Consider the following 23,585-nt stretch of genomic DNA (forward strand, 5'->3'; position numbering starts at 1 on the left):
AATCTGCCAGGCAAATGTGTCTCACTGCATTATTCATCCTGCGAGCGGAAATTAGTGATTCTCAGAAAACACATCCGGAATGATTGTTTTAAGTCTGAATATTAAAAGGGCCCTCTGTGCCCCGATATGATGTGCAGTGTTGGCTGTGGCAACATGACGTCTTCCCTTGTAATCAAACATATGACTGAGCTGACCCACACAGTATGTTATAGTGGTTATTAAAATGAAGGTCATTTCAAAAGTTATATATTTGAAATACAGTAATAAAGTGTAATCTGCGACCGTCTAGCAATCCAAAGGTTGTGCATTCGAGTCGCATCTGGGACAACTGTAGCGTTTTAGCTAACCCTTCCGCTAATCTTATTCTAAATTTAACCCATTTCACCTAACCTGCTACGTACATTCTCCTAACCTTTGTCGTTTTAGTTCCCCTAACCTTTTAAATAAATGATCTTAACCTTTGTCATTAGTACCCCTAGTACCCCGCCAATGAGAATTATGGGGAGAATGTGTTGTTATTTGCAACAAGAAACCTGGTCTCAGAGAATCACGCATAATACTATACGTCCTCCAAGACATATGCTAAGGTACAGTAACCAATTCTTATGCTATTGTACGATCAGGTAAGACATATGATACATATTTACGTACAGAATAATACTAATTGCCCTGAGACCACGTTGATGGACTGCACAGCACATTGCAGTATTATAGAAATAGTTCAAATAACCAGATTACATGTTTAATTGACACCACTAGGGGGCACACCAGCTCTTATAAAGTTAGTCTCTAGATCCATGTCATCTGATGGCAAGCATAGAAGCCATCACTTTCATTACAGACAAGACAGCACCGGAGAACAGACAAATAACCAGAGAGAAATTATTAATAAAATACTAGCTGAAAGCAATTATCACAAATCTCTCTAAAATCTTTCCAATGTTTGCAGTGCCTCATTGCCCTGAAACCCTTGAGGTAAATGTGACCTTTCTCATCCACCTCACCACATTCCACAGTGTGTATGACAGCATGTGAGCAGAAGAGAATCCAGTCTGAAAGGAAAGGAACAAATTCAATAATTTACAGGATATTCTTTAATATCTAAACCCTACCCAATTGAGGATCATGTTTTATACTATTGGCCTGTATCTAACCAAATCCTGAGGTATTGTGAATGTGATCTGATCCATTTCGGCTCTCTTTCTATTTGTTTTGATCTCAGTGAGTCCTCTCTGTTCTCCCTGTGTGTGACCCTACCCTGGCCCCGCCCAAAGCCATGTTCATTTTCTTAGGAGACAAAAGCGTGGCCCTTGGTCCCGCTGGTCCTGTGGTGGAGGTTGCGAGGCTCCGCTGCTCCCCTCCGGTCCCAGGGCCGCGTCACGCTGGGGCCCCTCAGGGGATCATGTCCTGAAGCCTGTAGTATCAAAGAGGCCCCTGGGTCAGGGGGCCGAGCAGAACCTGGGTTAACCCCCCTGTGCTCCTTGCATTACAAAGACATGGTACGTTCCCACTCTTTAACACTCACTTTCGCAAAATATGCGTATATCAATGATCCCCTCAAAGACCTGTTGTTCACCCTCCCACTGCTACATACAGAGCACAACAACTGGGACCTCACGGTGAAACTAGGGTCTCTCTGTATAGTTTGTTAGATCCTACAGCTCACCTATTCAGAAGGAATGTTGACCTTGATTGAAAGAATGGTCTCAATGATATTCATTCCATGTAACTTTATGGATGACTATCTTTGGCTATAACATGCCTACAGTAATTAGTCAGTCATTGGAAAATTTGAAAATACGCATGACCTAGCTAACGATAAAAATGTTAAAACGTTTTGTTGTTCGGGGATACACAGTGGAAAATATGTACATCATTTTATTGACTGTAACAAGCTGTGCGCTGGAGATACTTATTTTATCCATCTATCCCAGCAGAAACGACAATCACCCTTCGGCTATTCTCCAACCAAAACCCTCCCCTTAGGTAACTCTGAAAATAGACTTCTTAGGTTGACAGGCCTCAGAGAGACAACTGCACAGCAACTTCTTTCTCATCCTCCTTTACCATGTCCTCAGGATGTCCCTGGGTGGAAGTGGGAACACTGCTTTTGCCACTTTAGTCTTGATTTGAGAACTATCTGTTTGGTGTTGAGGGTGACAGTTGAACATGCTGTAATGTGACCTGTCCTTAGAGATTAGTATCCATATTATTATTACATTGTGCATTCTGAAGCACCAGTCACGCTATGCTAAATGTCATTTTTCATTGGATAAAGTTGAAATGTTGATGATTCAAACTTTTTCATCCGTTGATGGTCCCATCAGCCATATTATTACATTCATAAAGATGTCATGGCATCTCCAATCCCTTTATCTCCTCCATTTCCACTGGGATGATGATTTTCCGTGGTGAGACACATTATGCAACACCATAATGGACTTGCCATTCAAAGTTAATGGGATTATATTTCAGTCTCTCCATTGACATGTTTATACACAGCATTATGCTGAAAACTTTTCTGAAATAGATTGTGAGAGATGTTTGTTACTGTTGGCTGTTTGGTGAATTTAGGAATGTGAACTGACAAAACTGTAGTGAATTTACTGTTATACCATATCAAATCCAAGTGTATCTAATGGTATGTCAATTCTTATAATAGCACAAAATCTGTGTATATTTAAGCCTGTGTGCATTTAAACATGCAAATTCATTTTTACTGTTGATTTTCAATGAAAGTCATTATCTAAAACATGGCTTTTTACTCTCTACACAGATACACTGTGACCACTAGTCAGATTTGCTAGTGAATCCATCCCTTCTGCTCAGTTTACCATAACAAAATTACATTTAGGCTCTGTTGTTATTATCAGTCTCCTAAAGGCCTTCCAGCTGCTCAGCAGAAGGCGATTGTTTAAGAGATCATAGACTTGATCAACTAAAATGGTGGGAGGCAGGAGACGTGTAGAGGGGGAATGGTTCAATCTTACAAGAATTTCCTCTCTCTCTGATGCCCAATAAAACTGGGATAAAGACTGAAAGTGAATGGCTGAAATGGGGTCACTGATGGAAACAATGGCAGAAGAGGAGAGAGGAAATCTAATGTTTGCAGATGCTAAGTTTATTGAGCACCAATGAAGGAGAGTTCTTTATGACACTTTTTGTAAAACAAAACAGCAGAGTTCCTCCAGTCCTGGTTGGGGGGCCCTGGCAGAGTGGCCCCGTGGCCCCTGTGCAGCAGTGAGAGGCCCCCTCCATCCAGCCTAGCCTAAATGGCAGAGCACAGGTCGTAATGGGCTGGCACCTCCTTTGTGTCTGCCCTTGCCCACATTGTGGAAATGAGGCCATGTCTGTTTGTTGTTCTGGAAGGCCTCATGTCTTGTCCATCACCGTCACAGACCAGAGACACATAAGAGGAGGACTAGAAGGGGTCTCACCCTGTCCAATCTGTCCCGCATTGGGCTTTACAACCTGGGATCCTACATTTGCCTATCCCACCCCAGACCCATACATCTCCATCAGAGTCTTTTGGGACTGACGGCTTTTGTATCGGCTCACTCCAGCTGCCAGGACCTGTCTCTACACTGCTAACAGGGGTCTGGGCAAAGCTGCTAACTAAACAATAAGGCATGGGCCCTACCAGCCCTGACTCTGCAATGGTTAACCAGTGCCGAGCCCACTCGCTCCCCATCCGAGCCCCGTCCCGGCCCCGTAGCCCCCAGGCTCTTTGTGAGGACAGGGTTAATGTTTTAAAGGCCGGAGCGGAGCCTGTCCCCGTTCATCCCACTGTCCCCCAAATATACTGAAGTGCAGTCACTAGAAATTTACTTTTTAGGCCTTTTGTTAAGTACTGTGTGTTCTGCATTAAAATCTACAGCACATCATTGCCCTGTGGATCCCTAAAGGTTTGTTGCACAATAGTTTTTACTCTGCTTAGGATATAAACGTTTGATATTATGCTGAGTAAAAGGTTTACAAATCAATCCATCTTCATCAATGTAAAGATCATATTAGTGAACGCTATAAGTCGGCTTGAAGAGGATGATGAAATACAGATTGCAAATCAATTCCAGGTCGACAGCATCAATCATTACTGATGAAGGAATATCAGTATTACAGTCCCACAGGCAACAGGTGGATGCACATCTGTTACCGTGTGCTGCCGTTTTGATGTTTCCTTCCCTCTCTCAATCTCTTTATCCCTTTATCCACAACTCTCTCTTCTACTCCACCCTCCCTTCCTCCTAATACAGTTGGGAGGTGAGGTCTATGCATCTCTCTTTTCATTGTTTCCTCTCTCTCTGAGCCCTGCGTTTATGACACTCATAAACGTGTATTGATATTTGATGCCACACTCAGCAGGGCAGGTTCTGTAAGTCCAAACTCAGGGGCCTCTGACTCTCCATCAGGAAAAGAAAATACAAAGAATAGTATGAATGACAAAAGTGCTTTAAATCTACAACCCGCATGCCACGGCAAAGCCACACATCCATATGGCATCGGCCTGTAGGATCCTATGAGGAGCAGGTGCCTGTTTGGCCTAATGAGACAACACAACAGTCAGAAAAAAGAGCTGCAAGTTAGCTCCATCCTATAAATCAGATCTGACATTATCACCAAGGGCCATGACAATGATGTTATTGGCATTTCCGTGGTAGTGAAACAGTGACAGACTGAATGACTTGTCTTTGTTCCATCCAGCCTTATAGAGAGGGGAGGTCTGGAACACCATCCCCCTCAGTCCTGTTCAATAACTCCAGTTCCACTAGTTAAACAACAGGAGGCTGATGAACCACAGGGTCGTGGCCTCTCCATTGTTATGCTATCAGAGTGGAACAGGACCTATTTAGGTGGAGGCCAGTGAGAGTTTGGGTTTCTGTGGGAGTGTGAGTGGGTGGGTGCATGTATGCCCATGCATGTGTGTCAGGGGAGAACGACTACCCCCTCTCACTGAAGCCACGAAGTTCAAGGCCTACCACGGTACAGCAGGCATTGTTTTCAGAAAAAAGGATCCCTCATTATTGTGAATGGGAAAATGTCAATCTACCTGATCAATCTTTGTGTAAAATAAATACAAAAATCGAAGACAATCATGGTACCAATAATTGTTTCTATTACACCAGATGTATGTCCTTGAACCGATTATTTTAAAATCGCACACAAAAGTCATAAGGATAATTTAGTTTCTAATGGCAGCCTGCAGTACCCCAGTGTGCCTTCAACTTGAGATACTCAATGAGAGGGGGCAGCACTGAGCTAGCCTGCAACATCACTTTCTGGAGTAGCTCAAACTGTGTATGTGACACCATCTTAACTGACTGCCTTGGCTTCAAATGAGTCTTCACATAGGAATGAATGGTGTCACGTGATCATGGCTTTGTTCATATACAGTTATCGGTGTGTGTTTTTGTGGATATATCTCAGCCTGATGTCATAGACTAGACGTAACATAGTAAATGTAAATCTGGGACATTCAAATTAGTATGATATGGTACGTTTGGTATGGTTACATAAGACAGATGGTTAATTAAGGCGAAAACTAAAGTAGGGTGGATGGTCGGGCGTATAACGCTAACATTTAGCAACCCAAAGGTTGCGAGTTCAAATCTCAACACGGACAACTTTAGCAATTTAGCTAATTAGCAACTTTTCATCTACGTACTACTTTTTAGCTACTTTGCAACTACTTAGCATGTTAGCTAACCCTTCACATAACCTTAACCTTAACCCTTTTAGCTAACCCTTCCCCTAACCCTTAACCTAACTTCTAAACTTAAACTTAACTTTAACCCTAACCCCTAGCCTAGCTAACTTTAGCCAGTTAGCTAATGTTAGTCACATAGCTAGAATTCATAACATATCATACATTTTGAAAATTCTTAACATGTTGTACATTTTGCAAATTCGTAACATATAATATGAATTGTAATTTGTAACATATCATACGAAATGGGTAATGGACTTCCACGAATTAATACATGCCAAACAAAAACGTAACATATCATATTAAATGGCATGTCTCGGATTTATGTACAGAACAATACGAAATGCTCTGAGACCAGGTTGGATATCCTGACTATCTGTAAATCCTTAACTGTTACAACTGTGGTATTTCCTAGGGCTGTGACATGCCCAGGCAGAGCTGATCTCATGATTATAATTCAGATCTGCCTGAATGCAAATGAGCATTTCATGGGCCCCATCTGTGTGTGTGTGTGTGTGTGTGTGTGTGTGTGTGTGTGTGTGTGTGTGTGTGTGTGTGTGTGTGTGTGTGTGTGTGTGTGTGTGTGTGTGTGTGTGTGTGTGTGTGTGTGTGTGTGTGTGTGTGTGTGTGTGTGTGTGCGTGCGTGCGTGCGTGCGTGCGTGCGTGCGTGCGTGCGTGCGTGCGTGCGTGCGTGCGTGCGTGCGTGCGTGCGAGATTTGGGAGCAGTTATTGCAAACACACATCATCATAAAACAGAGTGCAAACTTTTCTGTAAAATGAAACTGTAACTACAATTACAACCCTGAATATCTCACATGGCCATAACCTTCTTTAGTTTTATTTCACCACAAGACCACAAGCACTTTGGGTATCTTGGATCAAACAAATCAGCGCAATAAACCTTGCAGTCCTTTAATGTCCTGACAAGGCATGTGACCATTGAAGTAAATTGCACTTATTCATTTAAGTTCATCAAACCATCAGCCAATAAACCCAATTGTGTGTCACTAACCTGTCTGATGCCATCAAAGAGTTGATAGACAGAAGGAGCACGCTTGATTTGAATGGGCCTGCACATCTCTTGAGGAGGACGACGCACACACGCACACACGCACACCCTCCACATCCCGTCAATCATTAGTGAATGAGGAGGCACAGTGGCCACCAACACTTGTGTTTTGTGTGCTGTGACCTCGGGGTCAGCAGTAAGTAGCTCTGTGTTGACCACAGACAATAGGAGCGCATCATGTACTCCACATACAGTGGCGTCTCAATGGACACATGGCAGCTCCTATCCACAGATGGGAAAGGATGGGGGGGACGCGTTGCCGTGGTGAGGGAGCACAAGCGAAGGTAACGGGCTGAAACAATGGTGCTGATGAAAGCTAGGAGTCGTGCCTGGGCGTTGGGGGGAGAGATTATTGGGTGGCAGGTCTCCTTGTTATCAGTCAGGACGACACTGAGGGGGATGGGGCAGAAGGGCTGCACTGTGGCAGAAGTGTACAGATTGGGGACACAAAGCCATCTCCACGCACCAGTGAGCAGCCAACTGTTCAAAAGTGTGACCGGCACAATGGCAGTCTGACACACTGGGCTCATCAGAGCCGAAAACAAGTGTTTGTGAAGAAGGAGATTGTGTTAGGGTGTGTTTGGGTATGTTAGGGGGATAGATTGATAGATAGAAATGACTTACCCAATACAAAGATGGAGAGATCATTTGATAAGCCTATTGAATTCTTCCTATCTGACAGAAGAAATGTCCAGTTAGAATAGAGCAATAGGTACCTGGACTTCTGATGATTCTAGATCGATACTGCCACTGACTTCATCTTTTCCCTAATCTACTCACAGACTAGACTGCCCAGGATAAAGTGTTGGTGATGGTATTGTCACATCATTCACATGGCAAAGGAGAGGAAGTCACAGGATGGACTGTTGAGAAGATTGCACTGTGTCGCAGGGAGGACTACTGTATGTGCACTATATGCCCTATATAACCAACCACAGACAGTGTATATATGCCTAAGAGAAAGTAAACCATTGTAGTAGGTACATTTAGGATATGTAGTCTACCCATCACTTCTTGTGGCATTTTGAGACACAGACGACCAGGCAATGTGTGTGAGCGGCCTAGGGAGGGGGCCGTGATTGGGGTCTCTGACACCTGATGGAGAGCTGCTGGACTGGGCCTTCTCATCCCTGACAAGGATCTGCTCCTCTCCTGGACCTGGGCTTGTCCCCTTACTGTCTCTGACAACACTCTTTCCCTCTCTCTTTTCTCTCCCTTTCTCCCTTTATCTCCTTCTCCCCCGTCGAGCCCCCCTGCACGCCCTGTGGTAGTTGTGGTGTAATTTATGAAGCCCTAGCAGCATGGAGCAGAGCTGTGTATGGGACAGCCTGCTGACTGAGCTCTATTCAGGTCCAGAGGACAGGGCCACAGCTCCTTTCATCCCCCCATAATCAGCCTCCCTCCCTGGCCCGGGGAGTGGCGGGGATGCTCTCCTTCCAGTCCCTTCAACATGTTCCCCAGTCACAGCCGCATAAAGATTAAGGAACCTTAAGAACAGCGTGCAGGGAAAGTTAGTGACTCATAAACAACCCAGGGGATTTCCATAGCGCCCTTGTCTTGTTTTTGTCATTCAGATAATGCAATTGTTTCAGGCTGTGTAAATGAATAAATCACAGTGCTGTTTGTGCTGATGCTCTGTGATAACAAAGGCTGCACTCCCTGTTAACAGAACACCACTCTGGCTGTTCATCTAAACTCTGTGAAACAACTTGTAAACTCTTTAGCAGACTGTTAAAGTGAGCAAATGAATCAAACATGGAGCGTCTTTTTCTGATAACATTGCTGGTTGGCTACTGGGGAACCCATCCCACAGCTAGCTTCCAAAACAAAGTGGGGTTTGAGATGGAGATGAATAGTCTCTTGCCAGTCTATCTCTGTTGTTGTTCTCTGTGGTTTTGATGCTGTGTCCTCTGCAGTGCCCCATCACCCACAGGTCCAGATAAAGCCCTGATGTGTACAGAGCATCTCTACTGATTCTGTTTAACAATGACAGAGAGAGAGTGGTGGAGCTGTAAGGTACACAGGACAGCGTTTGCTCCTCAGCTTAGTGCTTTATTGAGCCATGATGGGCCTAATCTGGCCTGATCCTCTGTCGCTACAAGCATATGCCTGTGATAATGCCCTCATTTTCTGGTCACCGGAGCACTTTCATGGGATGTGATCCCCAAGAGGTGGCAGAAGGGGGTCTCTAAACCCTAAAATGGAGGCTCACGGAGACCCTGAATGGAGGGAGAGGTCTTTAAAGGCGTGGGCCAGTGAGGAAAGTAAAACACTTTCATTCAGGGTTAAAGAGAGTGGGATTATTGAAAAAACATGGAGGGTGGCTACTCTTTCATCCGTTACAGCCATGGCTCTGAGTCCCTTCTGTCTCTCTGTGTGGCCCATCGCTTCTGTAAACACATGAATACGAATGAAGGAGAGGGTTTAGTCAGGCTCTCACATTTACACATGCCGACTGAGCAAGAACCTCGTTGTTATCAGAAGGGGAGATGTCGCCTTTGTGCTCTTATTGTGATCCGAAACAAGTAAAGGAAAGTATTGCACCAAATACTGTACAATATCTAGACTAAAATAGACACAGACGGATGACCAGTGCATGGAATAGTGACTTCCCTGATAAGCGTGGAACGAAGTCTGGGTTTGAAAGTCAAATCAGCCATTAGAAAGTGTATGTGACTAATAGAGAGTGAAATAAGAGCCATTGTATCTGACATTAATTAGGACCGAACCCAATTAGGAGTCTAAGTTTCCAACAGCCATTTTGGCTAGCAGCCTAACGATGGGAAAATCCATATGTTCTGAATAAATCGCCTATGTTGTCTCTCAAGGTTTGTCCAATTATAAGATCCTTGAGAATGGGCCAAGCCTAGGAAACCTGCAGAGCCCTCCTCTTGTAACAGAGGTAGGGGGTCCTGTTGACCCACTTGATTCTCTTCTGAATAAAGTTTGTGCATGTGTGTTTGAGGAGCACATAGAAACACACACATGACTCACACAGAGTAAATGTACACTACCGTTCAAAAGTTTGGGGTCACTTAGAAATGTCCTTGTTTTTGAATGAAAAGCACATTTTTTTGTCTATTAAAATAACATCAAATTGATGAGAAATACAGTGTAGACATTAGTGTTGTTAATGACTATTGTAGCTGGAAACAGCTGATTTTGTATGGAATATTCTATGGAATAGCCCATTATCAGCAACCATCACTCCTGTGTTCCAATGGCACGTTGTGTTAGCTAATCCAAGTTTATAATTTTAAAAGGCTAATTGATCATTAGAAAACCCTTTTGCAATTATGTTAGCACAGCTGAAAACTGTTGCTCTTATTAAAGAAGCAATGCAACTGGCCTTCTTTAGACTAGTTGAGTATCTGGAGCATCATGTCTAGTTTGAGAAACAGACGCCTCACAAGTCTTCAACTGGCAGCTTCATTAAATAGTACCAGCAAAACACCAATCTCAACGTCAACAGTGAAGAGGCGACTTTGGGATGCTGGCCTTCAAGGCAGAAAGAGAAGTGGGAAAAATCTAATGTCAGAGTTTTTGCTCTGACATGAACTGTAAACTGTGGGACCTTTACAAATAATGTCCAATCAATTGAATTTACCACAGGTGAACTCCAATCAAGTTGTAGAAACATATTAAGGGTGATTAATGGAAACAGGATGCACCTGAGCTCAATTTCGAGTCGCATAAGCAAAGGGTCTGAATACTTATGTAAATAAGATATTTCAGTTGTTGTTTTTTTAAATAAATTTGCACAAAAAAAAAATATATATATTTTTGCTCTGTCATTATGGGGTATTATGTGTAGAGTGATGAAAAAACGTTTTTTAATCCATTTTAGAATAAGGTTGTAACGTAACAAAATGTGGAAAAAGGGAAGGGGTCTGAATACTTTCCAAATGCACTGAATGCAACTATTTAAGGTGTTTTCACACTTGGTCCCTTTCAGACAATTTTTGTGAACTCAGTGCGGTTTGCTTCATTTTTTGTGCAGTGTGAACACTTCAAAGGAACTCAACCCCTTCAAAAGAGCCCTGAAGCAAACTGAACTGAGACCATCGGGAGAGGTGGTCTGGGTCCGATTCCCTTTTGATGATGTGCAGGTTTGAGGAAAAAAAATGTGTGCTGTTTTTGGATATTAATTAGCGATTGTCAGTGATGCACAGAAATTCTGAGTTTTTACTTCAGATTATTTGTTAGAAATATGTGCTCTATAGGCTAACAGAGCTTCATAAGCTGTTTATTAAATTGAGGGGGTTGAATAGTTTGAGAAGACAACAACATACTTAGGTTACAAAAGCAATACTAGCTCTTAAAGGGGAAGTAGCCTACATTGGGTGGAGAATGTTAAATTCCAGCATTAACCTGCAGTTATTCTTATGCTATTTATTCTGTTACCAATAATATTTACATGTTAATAATATCTTCTGATTACAATTATTATGTCTAATATTTTAACTAAATGCAATCTATTAGCTTCCAAAATGTAAGTAGGTATATCTAGCTGTCCGATAAACCTTTATGATGGAATGGCTTGTCCTGCACTTTGTAAAAACCCAGAGTGCATTGAGTCAACGTTGGGAAAAGATCTTGGTTCTGTTTTGGAAGCTAATAGATTTAATTCCATCAGAATGTCTTATTGGGCAACTAGATACACCTACTTACATTTAAAATCAAATACAATTTGTTTTGTCACATGCACCGAATACAACTGGTGTAGACTTTACCATGAAATGCTTGCTTATGAGCCCTTCCCAACATGCAGAGTTTAAAAATAATAAAATAGCATTTTAAAATAGTAACACAAGAGGAATAAAATAAAATACACAAGAACGGAGCTATATATATAGAGGTATGAGGTATTTGAGGTAGATACAGTATGTACATGAAGGCAGGGTAAAGTGACTAGGCATCAGGGTAGATAATAATAAGAGTAAAATAAAGAACAGAGTAGCAGCAGCAAATGATGAGTGTAAAAGTGTGAGTGTGCATGTCTGTGTAATGTGTATGTATCTGTGTTTGTGTTGTGTTGGTATGTGTGTGTGTGTTATGTGTGTGTGGATGGCAGGGAGCTCGGCCCCAGTGATGTACCGGGCTGTCCACAACACCCTTTGTAGCTCTTTGCGGTCTAGCGCAGTGCATTTGCCACACCAAGCGGTGATGCAGCCAGTCAAAATGCTCTCGATGGTGCAGCTGTAGGGCCCATGCCAAATCATTTCAGTCTCCTGAGGGGGAAGAGGCGCTGCCATTTTGTTAGCTAATAGGTTGCATTTAATTAAAAGATGAGACTGTAATGTGTACGTCAATAACCGGGAAGCAAGTACAGGGAGTGAATTTAATAAATAAATGAACATAGAACAAAACAAGAAACACGAGTAGCGACATGAAACATATGAACAGAACATAACGCCTTAGGAAAGAACCGAAGGGAGTGACAGATATAAGGAAGGTAATCAGGAAGGTGATGGAGGGGGGGTCTGATGAGGCACTGGTGCGCGTAACGATGGTGACAGGTGTGCGTAATAATAAGCAGACTGGCGACCTCGAGCGCCGTAGAGGGAGTAAACGTGACAGAGACACAATAATTGTAATTAGAAGATGCTGTTAACATCTAAATATTATTGGTAACAGAAGAATAACTGCAGATTAAATAATGCTGGAATTGAAAATTATACACACAATAGGCTACTGCCCCTTTAAGAGCTAGAATTGGTATTGTATCCTATGTTGTGATTTTCACCATATATGTTGTTATCTTCTCACACTATTCAAACCACACAATCAAATAAACAGCTTATGAAGCTCTCTAAGCTCATAGATCACATCTTACCAGTGGCGATTTTAGCATGTAAATCTTGGTGGGGCAAACTCCCCCATTTTTGGGGGGGATGCATGCCAGCAAAGCCACTACACAACACAACACTAAACAATACATTAATTGCACTATAATGGTGACAAACGGTGCCCACAAACTGTTAGGGCTACATAAAGCTGTCCCAAAAGCAAAGTCCCAACAGCAGTCCCAACACCTTACCACTGCTACACCTGGCTATCAGCGGAGACTTGTCTGGCAGCGAAACAGTTCATTCAGCCTCATTTACTTCCTTTTAAAAAAGAATAGCTGATATGGCTGACTTGCTTAAACAAATGTGGTTTCTACGGACAATTGAGATGTACAAACTATGGCATAAGGGCAAACTATGGCACTATGGCACGAGTGGATAAGAGGCAATCTGTAATTTCGATTAAGACATTTTTCTTTATTTAACTAGAGAAAATTCTTATTTACAATGACAGCCTACACTGGCCAAACCCAGACGACGCTGGGCCAATTGTGCGCCGCCCTATGGTACACCCAATCATGGCCAGTTGTGATCCAGCCTGGATTCGAACCAGGATGTGTGTAGTGACGCCTTAAGCACGGAGATGCAGTGCCTTATACTGCTGCGCCACTCGGGAGCCCCAAATTAATGAGCGAGTTAGGACGGACATAGTCAATATAACGATTTGTTCAGAACTTTTGAAATGTACAGCGACAGAATTCGGAACATGGGCCGTTCTTACAGTATTCTCCCTGTACACCAAGTCAGAACCATAGGATAAATAAAGGGGGCATATAAGCAGACAATGAAAGCTCTTACAATATTCAATGATTACATTTCTCTAAAACAGGCTATAGGCTACATGTGCACAACCAGGTCAGAACAGTAGGCGAAATGATGAGGGGAAAAGGGACCAAATTATTAGGGTGAGGCACATGGGCTATTAACTGCTTACTACACAACATACACTTAATATTATTATTTTAACTACAGTATACATATCTCTCTCTGGCATATTACATCATTCAAAACGTATTTTCCTCAGTCGGAGCTTGTTTTTTTCCCGAGTTCCCAGTTGCCTTCCCAGTTCTGGCTTTCCTGTTGTTTTGAGCATGGCAGAAGTCATGCTGGATTGACCAATGTTGAATGTTTATGCTTTTAAGCTTGGAAAAGAGACCCTTAAACCCAGACTTGGGACCACACAGGCTAGTGATTGCTTTGCAATGCTTGCAATTAGCCACTGATTTCTTCCAAACCACGCATTGTTGAATATGCAATTTCCAACTTGTTGTGTAATGTTTATGTCCAATGGCCGACGAGCACAGACACGTTTAATCTATCTTTAAATTTAAAAAATTACATTGTTTTGCAAACTGATATGTGACACGTATTAATGCCCAAATAACATGCAAAACAGGCAAAAAATATAGGGCCCCACCTGCCCTGAATGACGGGTCGCCACTGCATTTTACGAACAAATAATCTGAACTAAAAACTCAAACACATATTTTAGAATGTCTGTGCATCCTTGACAATCACTAATCAATATCCCAAAACAACACGTTTTTTTCCACGAACCTGGGGTGTAATCATTAGCCAAACAGTCAACTAAAACCAGAGTTTCTATTGGACAAATTCAATCCCTGTTTCATTCCTTCTGCTCCCGTTTAAGAAACGTTTTGCAACAGAATCGGCAGAAGGAATACGCCCCTGCACTTCATCATCTTCTCTATTTTGTGGCACCAATGGGAGGGCTTATGGCAGGGGAAATGGTGTTACAGTAGTCTAATGTGTGGTGTGGGAATAATGATAAGAGAAACCTGCGGAGCTTTGTGTTCACATTGACCTTAAAAAGGGAATCGGGGCTCTTTTGAGGGGAGTTCCTTTGGAGTGTTCACACTGCACAAAACATTAAGTGAACTGCACTGAGTTCACAAAAATTGTGAAAACACCCTAAGTAGCAGAGTAGTAGTTGGTATTTCATTAGTCAAGAGGGAGAACGTTACAAAAGTGAGTTCTACTTAAACCTGTACCTACAGGTCAAGCTTTTCTGCCCAAGGCCATTCTTCTGCAGGACTGAAACTGCACAACATAACACAAAAAGCACTGATGTTTTCACCAGCACTCCACCCATAATATTTCCCTCAGTGTAGGCTAGTCTTGGTAACATTTCACAGGAAATTCCAGAGCAAGAGACAAAAATGTGCTAGTGAGAATAATAGAGGAGTGATGTGGAGAAAAGATGGAGCTGGGCTTCATATCTCTGCCATGTGATTAAAGAAACAGACAAACATCTGGACAGTAGCGTTGCTGGAGCCATGTATGATCACATATAACCTAATGAAAGGGCTTTGTGAATACAGCAAATGTGTGCTATTCCCCTTAAGCAATTCAGCATGTTGTGGTCATATGTAACAGAGTTATTATTGGTGATTCAACTTGCCACTATTGTATGCCAATGGGTTTTTGGGTTTTAGTTTTGTCTTGCCTTCACGTACTCAACATGGAATCTTACTGGCTGGTTTGCGTGGCTTGCTTACGAAGGTCGGTGATTTTTATACTCTGAAGTGCAGATCGGAATGTTGAAGTTATATCGATTTGTTTGTAAACATTGCTGTAATATTGTACATGAGATGTGGTGTTTCCTTTCTGAATATTTGTGGTGCATTTCATCTAATATAATTTCAGCAAATGCTAGCTGGTTATTCATTGTGTCTGGGGGTGTTAAGTATACTGAACAAAAATATAAATGCAACATGCAACAATTTCAATTTTTTTACTGAGTTACAGTTCATATAAGTAAATCAGTCAATTGAAATAAATTAATTAGGCCCTCTATGGATTTCACATGACTGGGCAGGGGTGCCAAGCCAAGCCGAGCCACCCACTGGGGAGCCAAGCCCAGCCAATCGGAATGACTTTTTCCCCACAAAAGGGCTTTATTACAGACAGAAATACTCCTCAGCACTCCCCCTCAGACAAACTCGCAGGTGAAGAAGTCGGATGTGGAGGTTTTGGGCTGGTGTGGTTACACGTGGTCTGCATTTGTGAGGCCGGTTGGACGTACTGCCAAATTCTCTAAAACGACGTTGGAGGACGCTCATGGTAGAGGCATTAAATTCTTCCTGCAGTCAGCAGGCCAATTGCACATACCCTCAAAAACTTGAGACATCTGTGGCATTGTGTTGTGTGACAAAACTGCACTTTTTAATGTGGCCTTTAATTGTCCCCAGCACAGGGTGCACCTGTGTACTGATCATGATGTTTAATCAGCTTCTTGATATACCACACTTGTCAGGTGGATGGATTATCTTGGCAAAGGAGAAATGCTCACTAACAGAGATATAAACAAATGTGTACAATTTGAGAGAAATAAACTCTAGTCAACAAGTGCCAAACCAGCACACGCATGCAGAGTGTAGAATGATCTGTGGTGGCTGCATTGCATGGCGTGCTATCCGTACTGTTTCTCTATCAGATAATACATGCGTGATTGGTGCAACATGCTGGAGTCCTTGTCGATGATTGTTCACAACACAACGCAAGAAGAGAACTGTTACACATACAGTTGAAGTCGGAAGTTTACATACACCTTAGCCAAATACATTTAAACTCAGTTTCTCACAATTCCTGACATTTAATCCTAGTAACCTGCCCGCTTGACCCTATCCCCTCCTCTCTTCTCCAGACCATTTCCGGTCCCGCTCAGCCCAGTCACAACTGTTCGCTGCTCTGGCCCCCCAATGGTGGAACAAACTCCCTCACGACGCCAGGACAGCGGAGTCAATCACCACCTTCCGGAGACACCTGAAACCCCACCTCTTTAAGGAATACCTAGGATAGGATAAAGTAATCCTTCTCACCCCCCCCCCCCCTTAAAAGATTTAGATGCACTATTGTAAAGTGGCTGTTCCACTGGATGTCATAAGGTGAATGCACCAATTTGTAAGTCGCTCTGGATAAGAGCGTCTGCTAAATGACTTAAATGTAAATGTAAATGTATGATGGCTGCATGGTCCCATGGTGTTTATACTTGCGTACTATTGTTTGTACAGATGAACGTGGTACCTTCAGGCGTTTGGAAATTGCTCCCGAGGATGATCACAGACTTGTGGAGGTCTACAGTTTCTTTTTCTGAGGTCTTTGATGATTTCTTTGATTTTCCCATGATGTCAAGCAAAGAAGCACTGAGTTTGAAGGTAGGCCTTGAAATACATCCACAGGTATGTATGTACTCAAATTATGTCAATTAGCCTATCAGAAGCTTCTAAAGCCATGACATAATTTTCTAGAATTTTCCTAGCTGTTTAAAGGCACAGTCAATTTAGTGTATGTACACTTCTGACCCAGTGGAATTGTGATACAGTGAATTATAAGTGAAATAATCTGTCTGTAAACAATTGTTGGAAAAATGACTTGTGTCATGCACAAAGTAGATGTCCTAACCGACTTGCCAAAACTATAGTTTGTTAACAAAAAATTTGTGGAGTGGTTGAAAAACGAGTTTTAATGACTCTAACCTAAGTGTATGTAAACTTCCCACTTCAACTGTACATAAATATTTAGATTATCTTCCGTCTTTTATATGTCTGTCACATATAACTTCTACATGAACTCTGTGGCAAGTGTCATTGTAAGAAAGTGTTATAACCTGTAGTGTGTGAGTAATCAGAGTCAGTGTGAACCAGCACACACAGACACACACACACACACACACTGTGTGTGTTATAGTCATGTTAATGAAGCCTCTGTGGCCAATGCAGAGCCATGGAGGAATAGCCACGCTACGCAGGATCTTAGAAAGTTAACCGGCCCAATCTAAAGGGCTTTACGGTACCGAAGAAGGGCAAGACAATGCATCGCCCACTCTTTAGTATCTTTTTAACTACCTCCTCCCCTCTGCAGGGCCCCCTTCCAGTGATAGTGATGTGATTTCGCAGACTGTTTGGGGGCTTAGTCGTATTGAATCTGACCCCATTGTCTTTATCCGCGGTTGAATTGTACCTAGTCTGCCATTAACAATGTTCTTGTCTAGGTTTAAAGCGGCAATCAGCAGTAGAACAATAACAAAGCCTACTCCCCGCCCCTGTTTCTGTAAAAAGGTGAAGGATGGGGCTGGAGAAATGTAACCACTCTCAAATTCATAGACAGAACTATGGATGCAAGGACTGACCATCCATGATATCAACATTATAGTTTTAACCATGTTTTGAGGCTATATAGTGTTTATTTACATTTACTATGTTTACAAACATTTGAGTAAAACAAGCTTATACTGTATTTCGGGTTCTGATGGGGTACGACAGTGGAACTAAGCTCATAAGGCATTTATAAGTTACATTCTTTAAGAATCAATGGGTATCAGTGGAGGCTCTTAAGAGGAGGAAGGGGAGGACCATCCTCCTCAGTGAATTTCATAAAAAGAAATATAGTGAAATGTAATTTTTTTTCTCCTTTTAGATAAAACGATACTAAATATATTCACGTCAAATAATTGATTAAAACACACTGTTTTTCAATGAATGTCTACAGTAGCCTCAACAGCACTCTGTGGGGTAGCACCGTGGTGTAGAGGGAGGACCGCTAGTTTCCGTCCTCCTCTGGGCACATTGACTTCAATACAAAACCTAGAAGGCTCACGGTTCTTACCCCCTTCCATAGACTTACACAGTAATTATGACAATTTCTAGACTATGTCCTCCAACCTATCAGAGCTCTTGCAGCTTGAACTGACATGTTGTCCACCCAATCAAAGGATCAGAGAATTAATCTAGTACTGAAAACATAAGCTACAGCTAGCTAGCACTGCAGTGCATACATTATTGTGAGTAGTTGACTCAAAGAGAGAGAAAGACAATAGTTGAACAGTTTTGAACAAATTAATTTATTCAGAAATGAAGGAGAAGAGAGAGAGAGAAAGAGAGAGAGAGAGAGAAAGAGAGAGAGATAGCTATATTTTGTTGTATTTAAAAAAAAACGTTAACTTACTTAGCTAGTTTAACCTACTCAAACACCAGGCTCAAACAGAGAGGGATGCTATGTTAGCTAGCTGGCTATGGCTATCCAACACTGGAACTCTTCCTTATCAAGGTAAGCTTTTGGTTTTATTCATTTATTGCCACCTGGGCCTGCCAGTGTAACTGCTAAACTGCTTGCTGCTGACTGTACACTGTACTGCATGATTGTAGCAGGTTTACAAACGCGTTAGTTTTAGTAGCTATGTTGACTATGATGTTAATATGGTGACAACGATGTAGGCCGTGTGTAGCGGTTGGCGGATATGATAGGTTTGGAAAGTTTTTTTTGCCTGGTCACAGACAGCTGATGTGTTGTACACTGAAGTCCACAAGCGAAGGGAAAAGGTGAGAGGAGGAGAGTGCGTCGATGCGATTCACTTTGTATGTGATCAGGGGTGTATTCATTCTGTTGAAAAACGTTTCTTAAATGGATGAAATGGGGATAAACATACCTGAATTTGTCCAATAGAAAATTATTACACCCTAGATCAGCTAGGTGCAGGCAAGATTGTGCAAGGCGGGATTGAATGTGTCACTGTCTGTCACCGTGATTACTCAAATTTCTATCGACCTGTGCACCTACATTGTAAACATTCATTCATAGGCTAAGTTGTAGCAACCTCATGATGAGTGTGGGAAAAATTAGAGTATCATGTAGTAGCCTAAACCTATCAATGTTACATTGAGCTGGGTGAATTGAATATGAATGACAGTCATCCAATATGCTCCAATATGCTCATAAAATAAATAATCATCCTCCCTCATCTTAAATGGCACCGACCGCCACTGATTTGTACATATGATTAATTTATAAGTACAAAAATGGTTGTAGCAACTGCTGATTGCCCCACATACAGGGTTCCATATCAAAGTGTATTAAATATGTCAATGTCAAGATCACTATTCTCAAGGAGGTACCAAATATTTATTATTACTGAACTGATTTTTCTGTTCTTATTAAGATTGAGGTATTGTTTTAAATATTGGGTTACATTTCCCTCCAAATGAAATGCAACAGATAAAACATGACATATACAGGATGTCCATCACTTTGATCAATTTCCAGCACTGGCAGCACATGTATTGAAATGATTACTATATTATTCATTACTTTGGTGAATGTCCCCCTGACACTGGGAGAATTTTTTTACATTTCATTTTGCACATTGTTTATCACACCATAACCATTATGGTTAATGTCTTTACATACTTGCAAATGTAGACCACTGATGAAAAGGACTCTGTCCTTTAGATCTTCACATGTACATGTGAATCTTCACTGATGAACTGTGAGGTGTCTTGTGTTAACTAAACAGTGTTTTGTATGTCTTAACACATACGTGTGAACCCAGGCCTGCTCTAGTTAATGTGTGGTGATTATGGGGAGTTAAACGTGGGTGTAGCGAGGTGGGGTGGTAAGGGTGGGCTCTGAGGAGTGAAAGTGTGTCCCTTCTGCAATTGGCTGCGAGTCTAAATGTTTCATTATGCGTCTCATTGTTCCTTTGTTGGGATGGGGGTATAAATGCACCCCTGTAGAGCTGCAGGAGGACAGACCGCTGACGAGGACCAGACATAGCACATCTCCTGCCTTCGCCTGCTGTATCTAGCTATCTACTGAGCTCTGACAGAAGTACGAGTGAGAGAGCATTGGCCCTCAGCGAGCGGTGGGGGAAAAAAGAGTGAAACATTTTTCAAGAACTTTTCACCAAAGGCTTTGGCTCTAACCTCAGCTGCTTTGGGGATTTAGTTGTCTTTTCTACTTTCGTGTATAACGTTTATTTTTTTACTTATTCAACGGCTGAGATGGATTCTGATGCTGGCTCCAACTCCAGCCGCTCCTCATCTCCAGACCTGGTGGTGGACGACTCCATGGGTAGCTTCTTCTCGAACAAGATGTTTCAGGCCTACTGCCAGGAGGAGGGGGCAGCCAGGGCTGCCGGCCAGGGCAGGGCTGACCGCTGTGCTGGGGGAGGCAAGAGCAAGACCCGGGCTGACCTCAAAGAGGGTGACGACGTGCAGGACCTTAGGCTGAAGGTGAATGGCAGAGAGAGGAAGAGGATGCATGACCTGAACCAGGCATTAGACGGCCTGAGAGAGGTCATGCCCTACGCTCAGGGGCCCTCTGTCCGCAAGCTCTCAAAGATCTCCACCCTGCTGCTGGCCCGTAACTATATCCTCATGTTGTCTAGCTCTCTGGAGGAGATGAAAAAGCTGGTTGGGGATGTGTACGGAGGCAGTGGTGCCCAGAGTCGCACCAGCCACCCCCGGATCACCCTTCCCGCCCCCACAGCCCATCTCCCACTGCACCCCTTGGCCCAGAACCTGCACTCCCTGGTTGGCAGTACGGCCTCAGCTCTCCACCACCCCTCGCCTCCCTCTGCTCCAGCCCCACACTCACCGCCCTCTGCAAGCTACATGGGCTTCCACCATGCACCGGTACAGAGCCTGCTGAAGGACCCTCTCCATCTAGCCAGCTCCTACAGGCACTTCCCTGGTATGCCCTGTCCCTGCTCGCTCTGCCAGCCTCTACCAACCACCACATCCACCCTGCACAGCTTTTCCATGGGCAAGTGAGCAGGTGACACTTAGGACTGAAGTTGAGGCCCAACCCAGGACAAAGTAGCTCACTGCCAGTGGATTGAGAAAAATCATTGGTTTAACTGTAAAAAAAACACTGGTAGCCTCAGGACCTGTACATATTTTGTATATAGTGTATCTTTTATTGAGTATGCCGCTGCTATTTTTCCAATTGACATGCCTTGTTTATATTGAAAGGATTTAAAATGCACACACAGGGACCATTTCATACTGTTGTTCTTGGAACTAACAGCAAGAATAGCTGCTATGGCTATTCAATATCAGTGTTACTGAAACAAATGACAAAGATGGAAAGTACTGTGTCCTTCTGTGCAGGTGTCCTATTTTCCTAAATTAAACTTTTGATATAAAAAAACTAAAATGTTCTGCTGTTTTACTTGAGACAGTCTATTTACATCAGAAATTTAAATCTATTAACATCTACTTACATTTTATTTGCATCAGACTATTGTGTTTTTGAGCATGTCGTTCATGTTTTTAATTTTCTAATTGGCTACGTAGCAGCACTACAATAGTAAAACATAACTATATTATATTTACCATTGCTGTGCACTGTATTTTAGGGTCTCTCCATGGTAGACCCAGGAGGGTGTAGTAGTTATCGATGCTGAGCAGGGGAGGGGAGGGGTGGGTTTAGAGTAGAGAGGGTGTTGGTTGCTAACCAGCCTAGAGAGGAGAGGCCTACCCCTGAGCTAAAGAGAGACAGAAGGGCCAGACAATGCAGCTCTGCAGAGGGAGGTTGAATGTGGCACTCTGAGCTCTGGGATCATCCATCTTCACCTCAACAGGGTGTGGGAGATGAAAGGGCAGCGCGGGCGCCAGGATGGCGATTCACTTTTGTCTGGCGCAGGCGGGGGACAGGGCTGTGGCCTTCTCATCTGTGGGCCAGAGGATTTGTCACTGTCCCTTAAGGACATGGCTGTATTCATACCTAGGGCGCATCTGAATAATGCAAGTAGATATGGCACATTTTTACATAGGATGTTTAAACATAAGAATACACACCAAATCTCATTGGGAGATAATAGTGTATATGGCAGTATTGTAACTTCTACTTTTTTTTATTTAAACCAACAAATCAAAACAGATATTTAAAGATAAAAATATATCTATCTTCATGAAACCAATTATATAAAAAAATTATAGTCAATGATTGACTAGCTTTACCAAACACTCCAGAACAATGACATATGTGGGATGGAAGCCACAGACATGTATTTACTCAAACCCCCAACAATGACTCACCCTCACTTAGCAACAAGTCAAGCGTGTAAAATACATGCTTATCCTCCCATGGCTGATGGATGAGGTGGAGATCAGGGGAGAAATTAAGAGATGTAACTCCTCAGTCCCCCTTCAACCCCCTCCTCCATGAGAGCTCTGAATAGAGCTGGACAATAGCTGTGCATGGGACACAAAGACCGGGGGAAGCCAAGCTCTCGTGCCTGGGACACAGGCCCCTTCCATTCAATCTACATTTCATCATGGTAACAAGCGCCGTTGGGCCAAAAGGCCTGACACCTCGCCTGCCACAAAGGCGGTTAGCTCTAATTTATGGGGCTATTGACACTGTAAAGAGCCCCTGTCAGTACTCCGGGACTGTCAGCTGTGGGACGTCCCAGTGGGGGGAGGCAGCTGCCAGCCCAGCCAAGGGAGGGGCCTTCTGTGGTGGGGACGGACGCTCCGGCATCACCTGGTCCCTGGTCCCCTGACACTGGGACCCTGAGTCCTTCCACTAGCCCCCCCCCCCCCCCCCCCCCCCCGTATTTTGGGCACAGGTGGAATTGGGAAGCAGAACACATTGTTCGGATTAGTGGGATCGGCCTCCCTTTGCTGATAATTAGGGACATTAAATTTACTTGTGCAAAGCTGGTGTTTTTGTGTCGCTAGCTGATGGTGTTAACCCACGAAGCAGCAGCAGGATGGAGAAGGTGTGGGTGTGTGTGTGGGTGTGTGGCGTGTAATGGATATGCATCTTAAATCATACAGTGCCTTTCCGAGCCATTATGGCCAGCCACTGTTGTCATCATAGTGCTTTTACCATATGCTGACCTGTTATGTGCTGTCTGAAGTATGTATGTTAGGAGCATATGCTGTGAATAGGCTACCATGTTTAGGAAACTCCACATTAAACACATAGAACATAGGACGTGTGAAGTAAAAAGGGCTTTTAATGTGAAGGTTTTATCATGTTGAATGAGTAGTGCATGGTTCATGATACAGGCTTATTTCTACATTACCATGAACAGCTGTGAGGCTTGACAATATTTTGGGACTTATCCATTAAAAATGATAAAACATAAACATGAGGGGTAAAAACATGCTTTTTCAGTAGCAAGAAAAATACCTAATAGTAGCTAGGTTTCCAT

General features: G+C 42.9%; 1 protein-coding gene across 1 annotated transcript; it reads left to right on the top strand.

The window, feature by feature from the left end:
* Positions 1-20,180: 20,180 nt before the first annotated feature.
* LOC139584078 (oligodendrocyte transcription factor 3-like) lies at positions 20,181-21,705 on the top strand. The gene has a single exon (XM_071415594.1). The coding sequence runs from the start codon at positions 20,422-20,424 to the stop codon at positions 21,190-21,192; it is 771 nt and encodes a 256-aa protein (XP_071271695.1). The 5' UTR covers positions 20,181-20,421; the 3' UTR covers positions 21,193-21,705.
* The last annotated feature ends 1,880 nt before the right edge of the window (positions 21,706-23,585 follow it).

Source organism: Salvelinus alpinus, chromosome 9 (genome assembly GCF_045679555.1).
Source record: "Salvelinus alpinus chromosome 9, SLU_Salpinus.1, whole genome shotgun sequence".
In the NCBI taxonomy this organism is placed as follows: domain Eukaryota; kingdom Metazoa; phylum Chordata; class Actinopteri; order Salmoniformes; family Salmonidae; genus Salvelinus; species Salvelinus alpinus.

Excerpts from the sequence above, each read along its gene's own strand:
- LOC139584078 (XM_071415594.1), top strand. The coding sequence starts at position 20,422 with ATGGATTCTGATGCTGGCTCCAACTCCAGCCGCTCCTCATCTCCAGAC.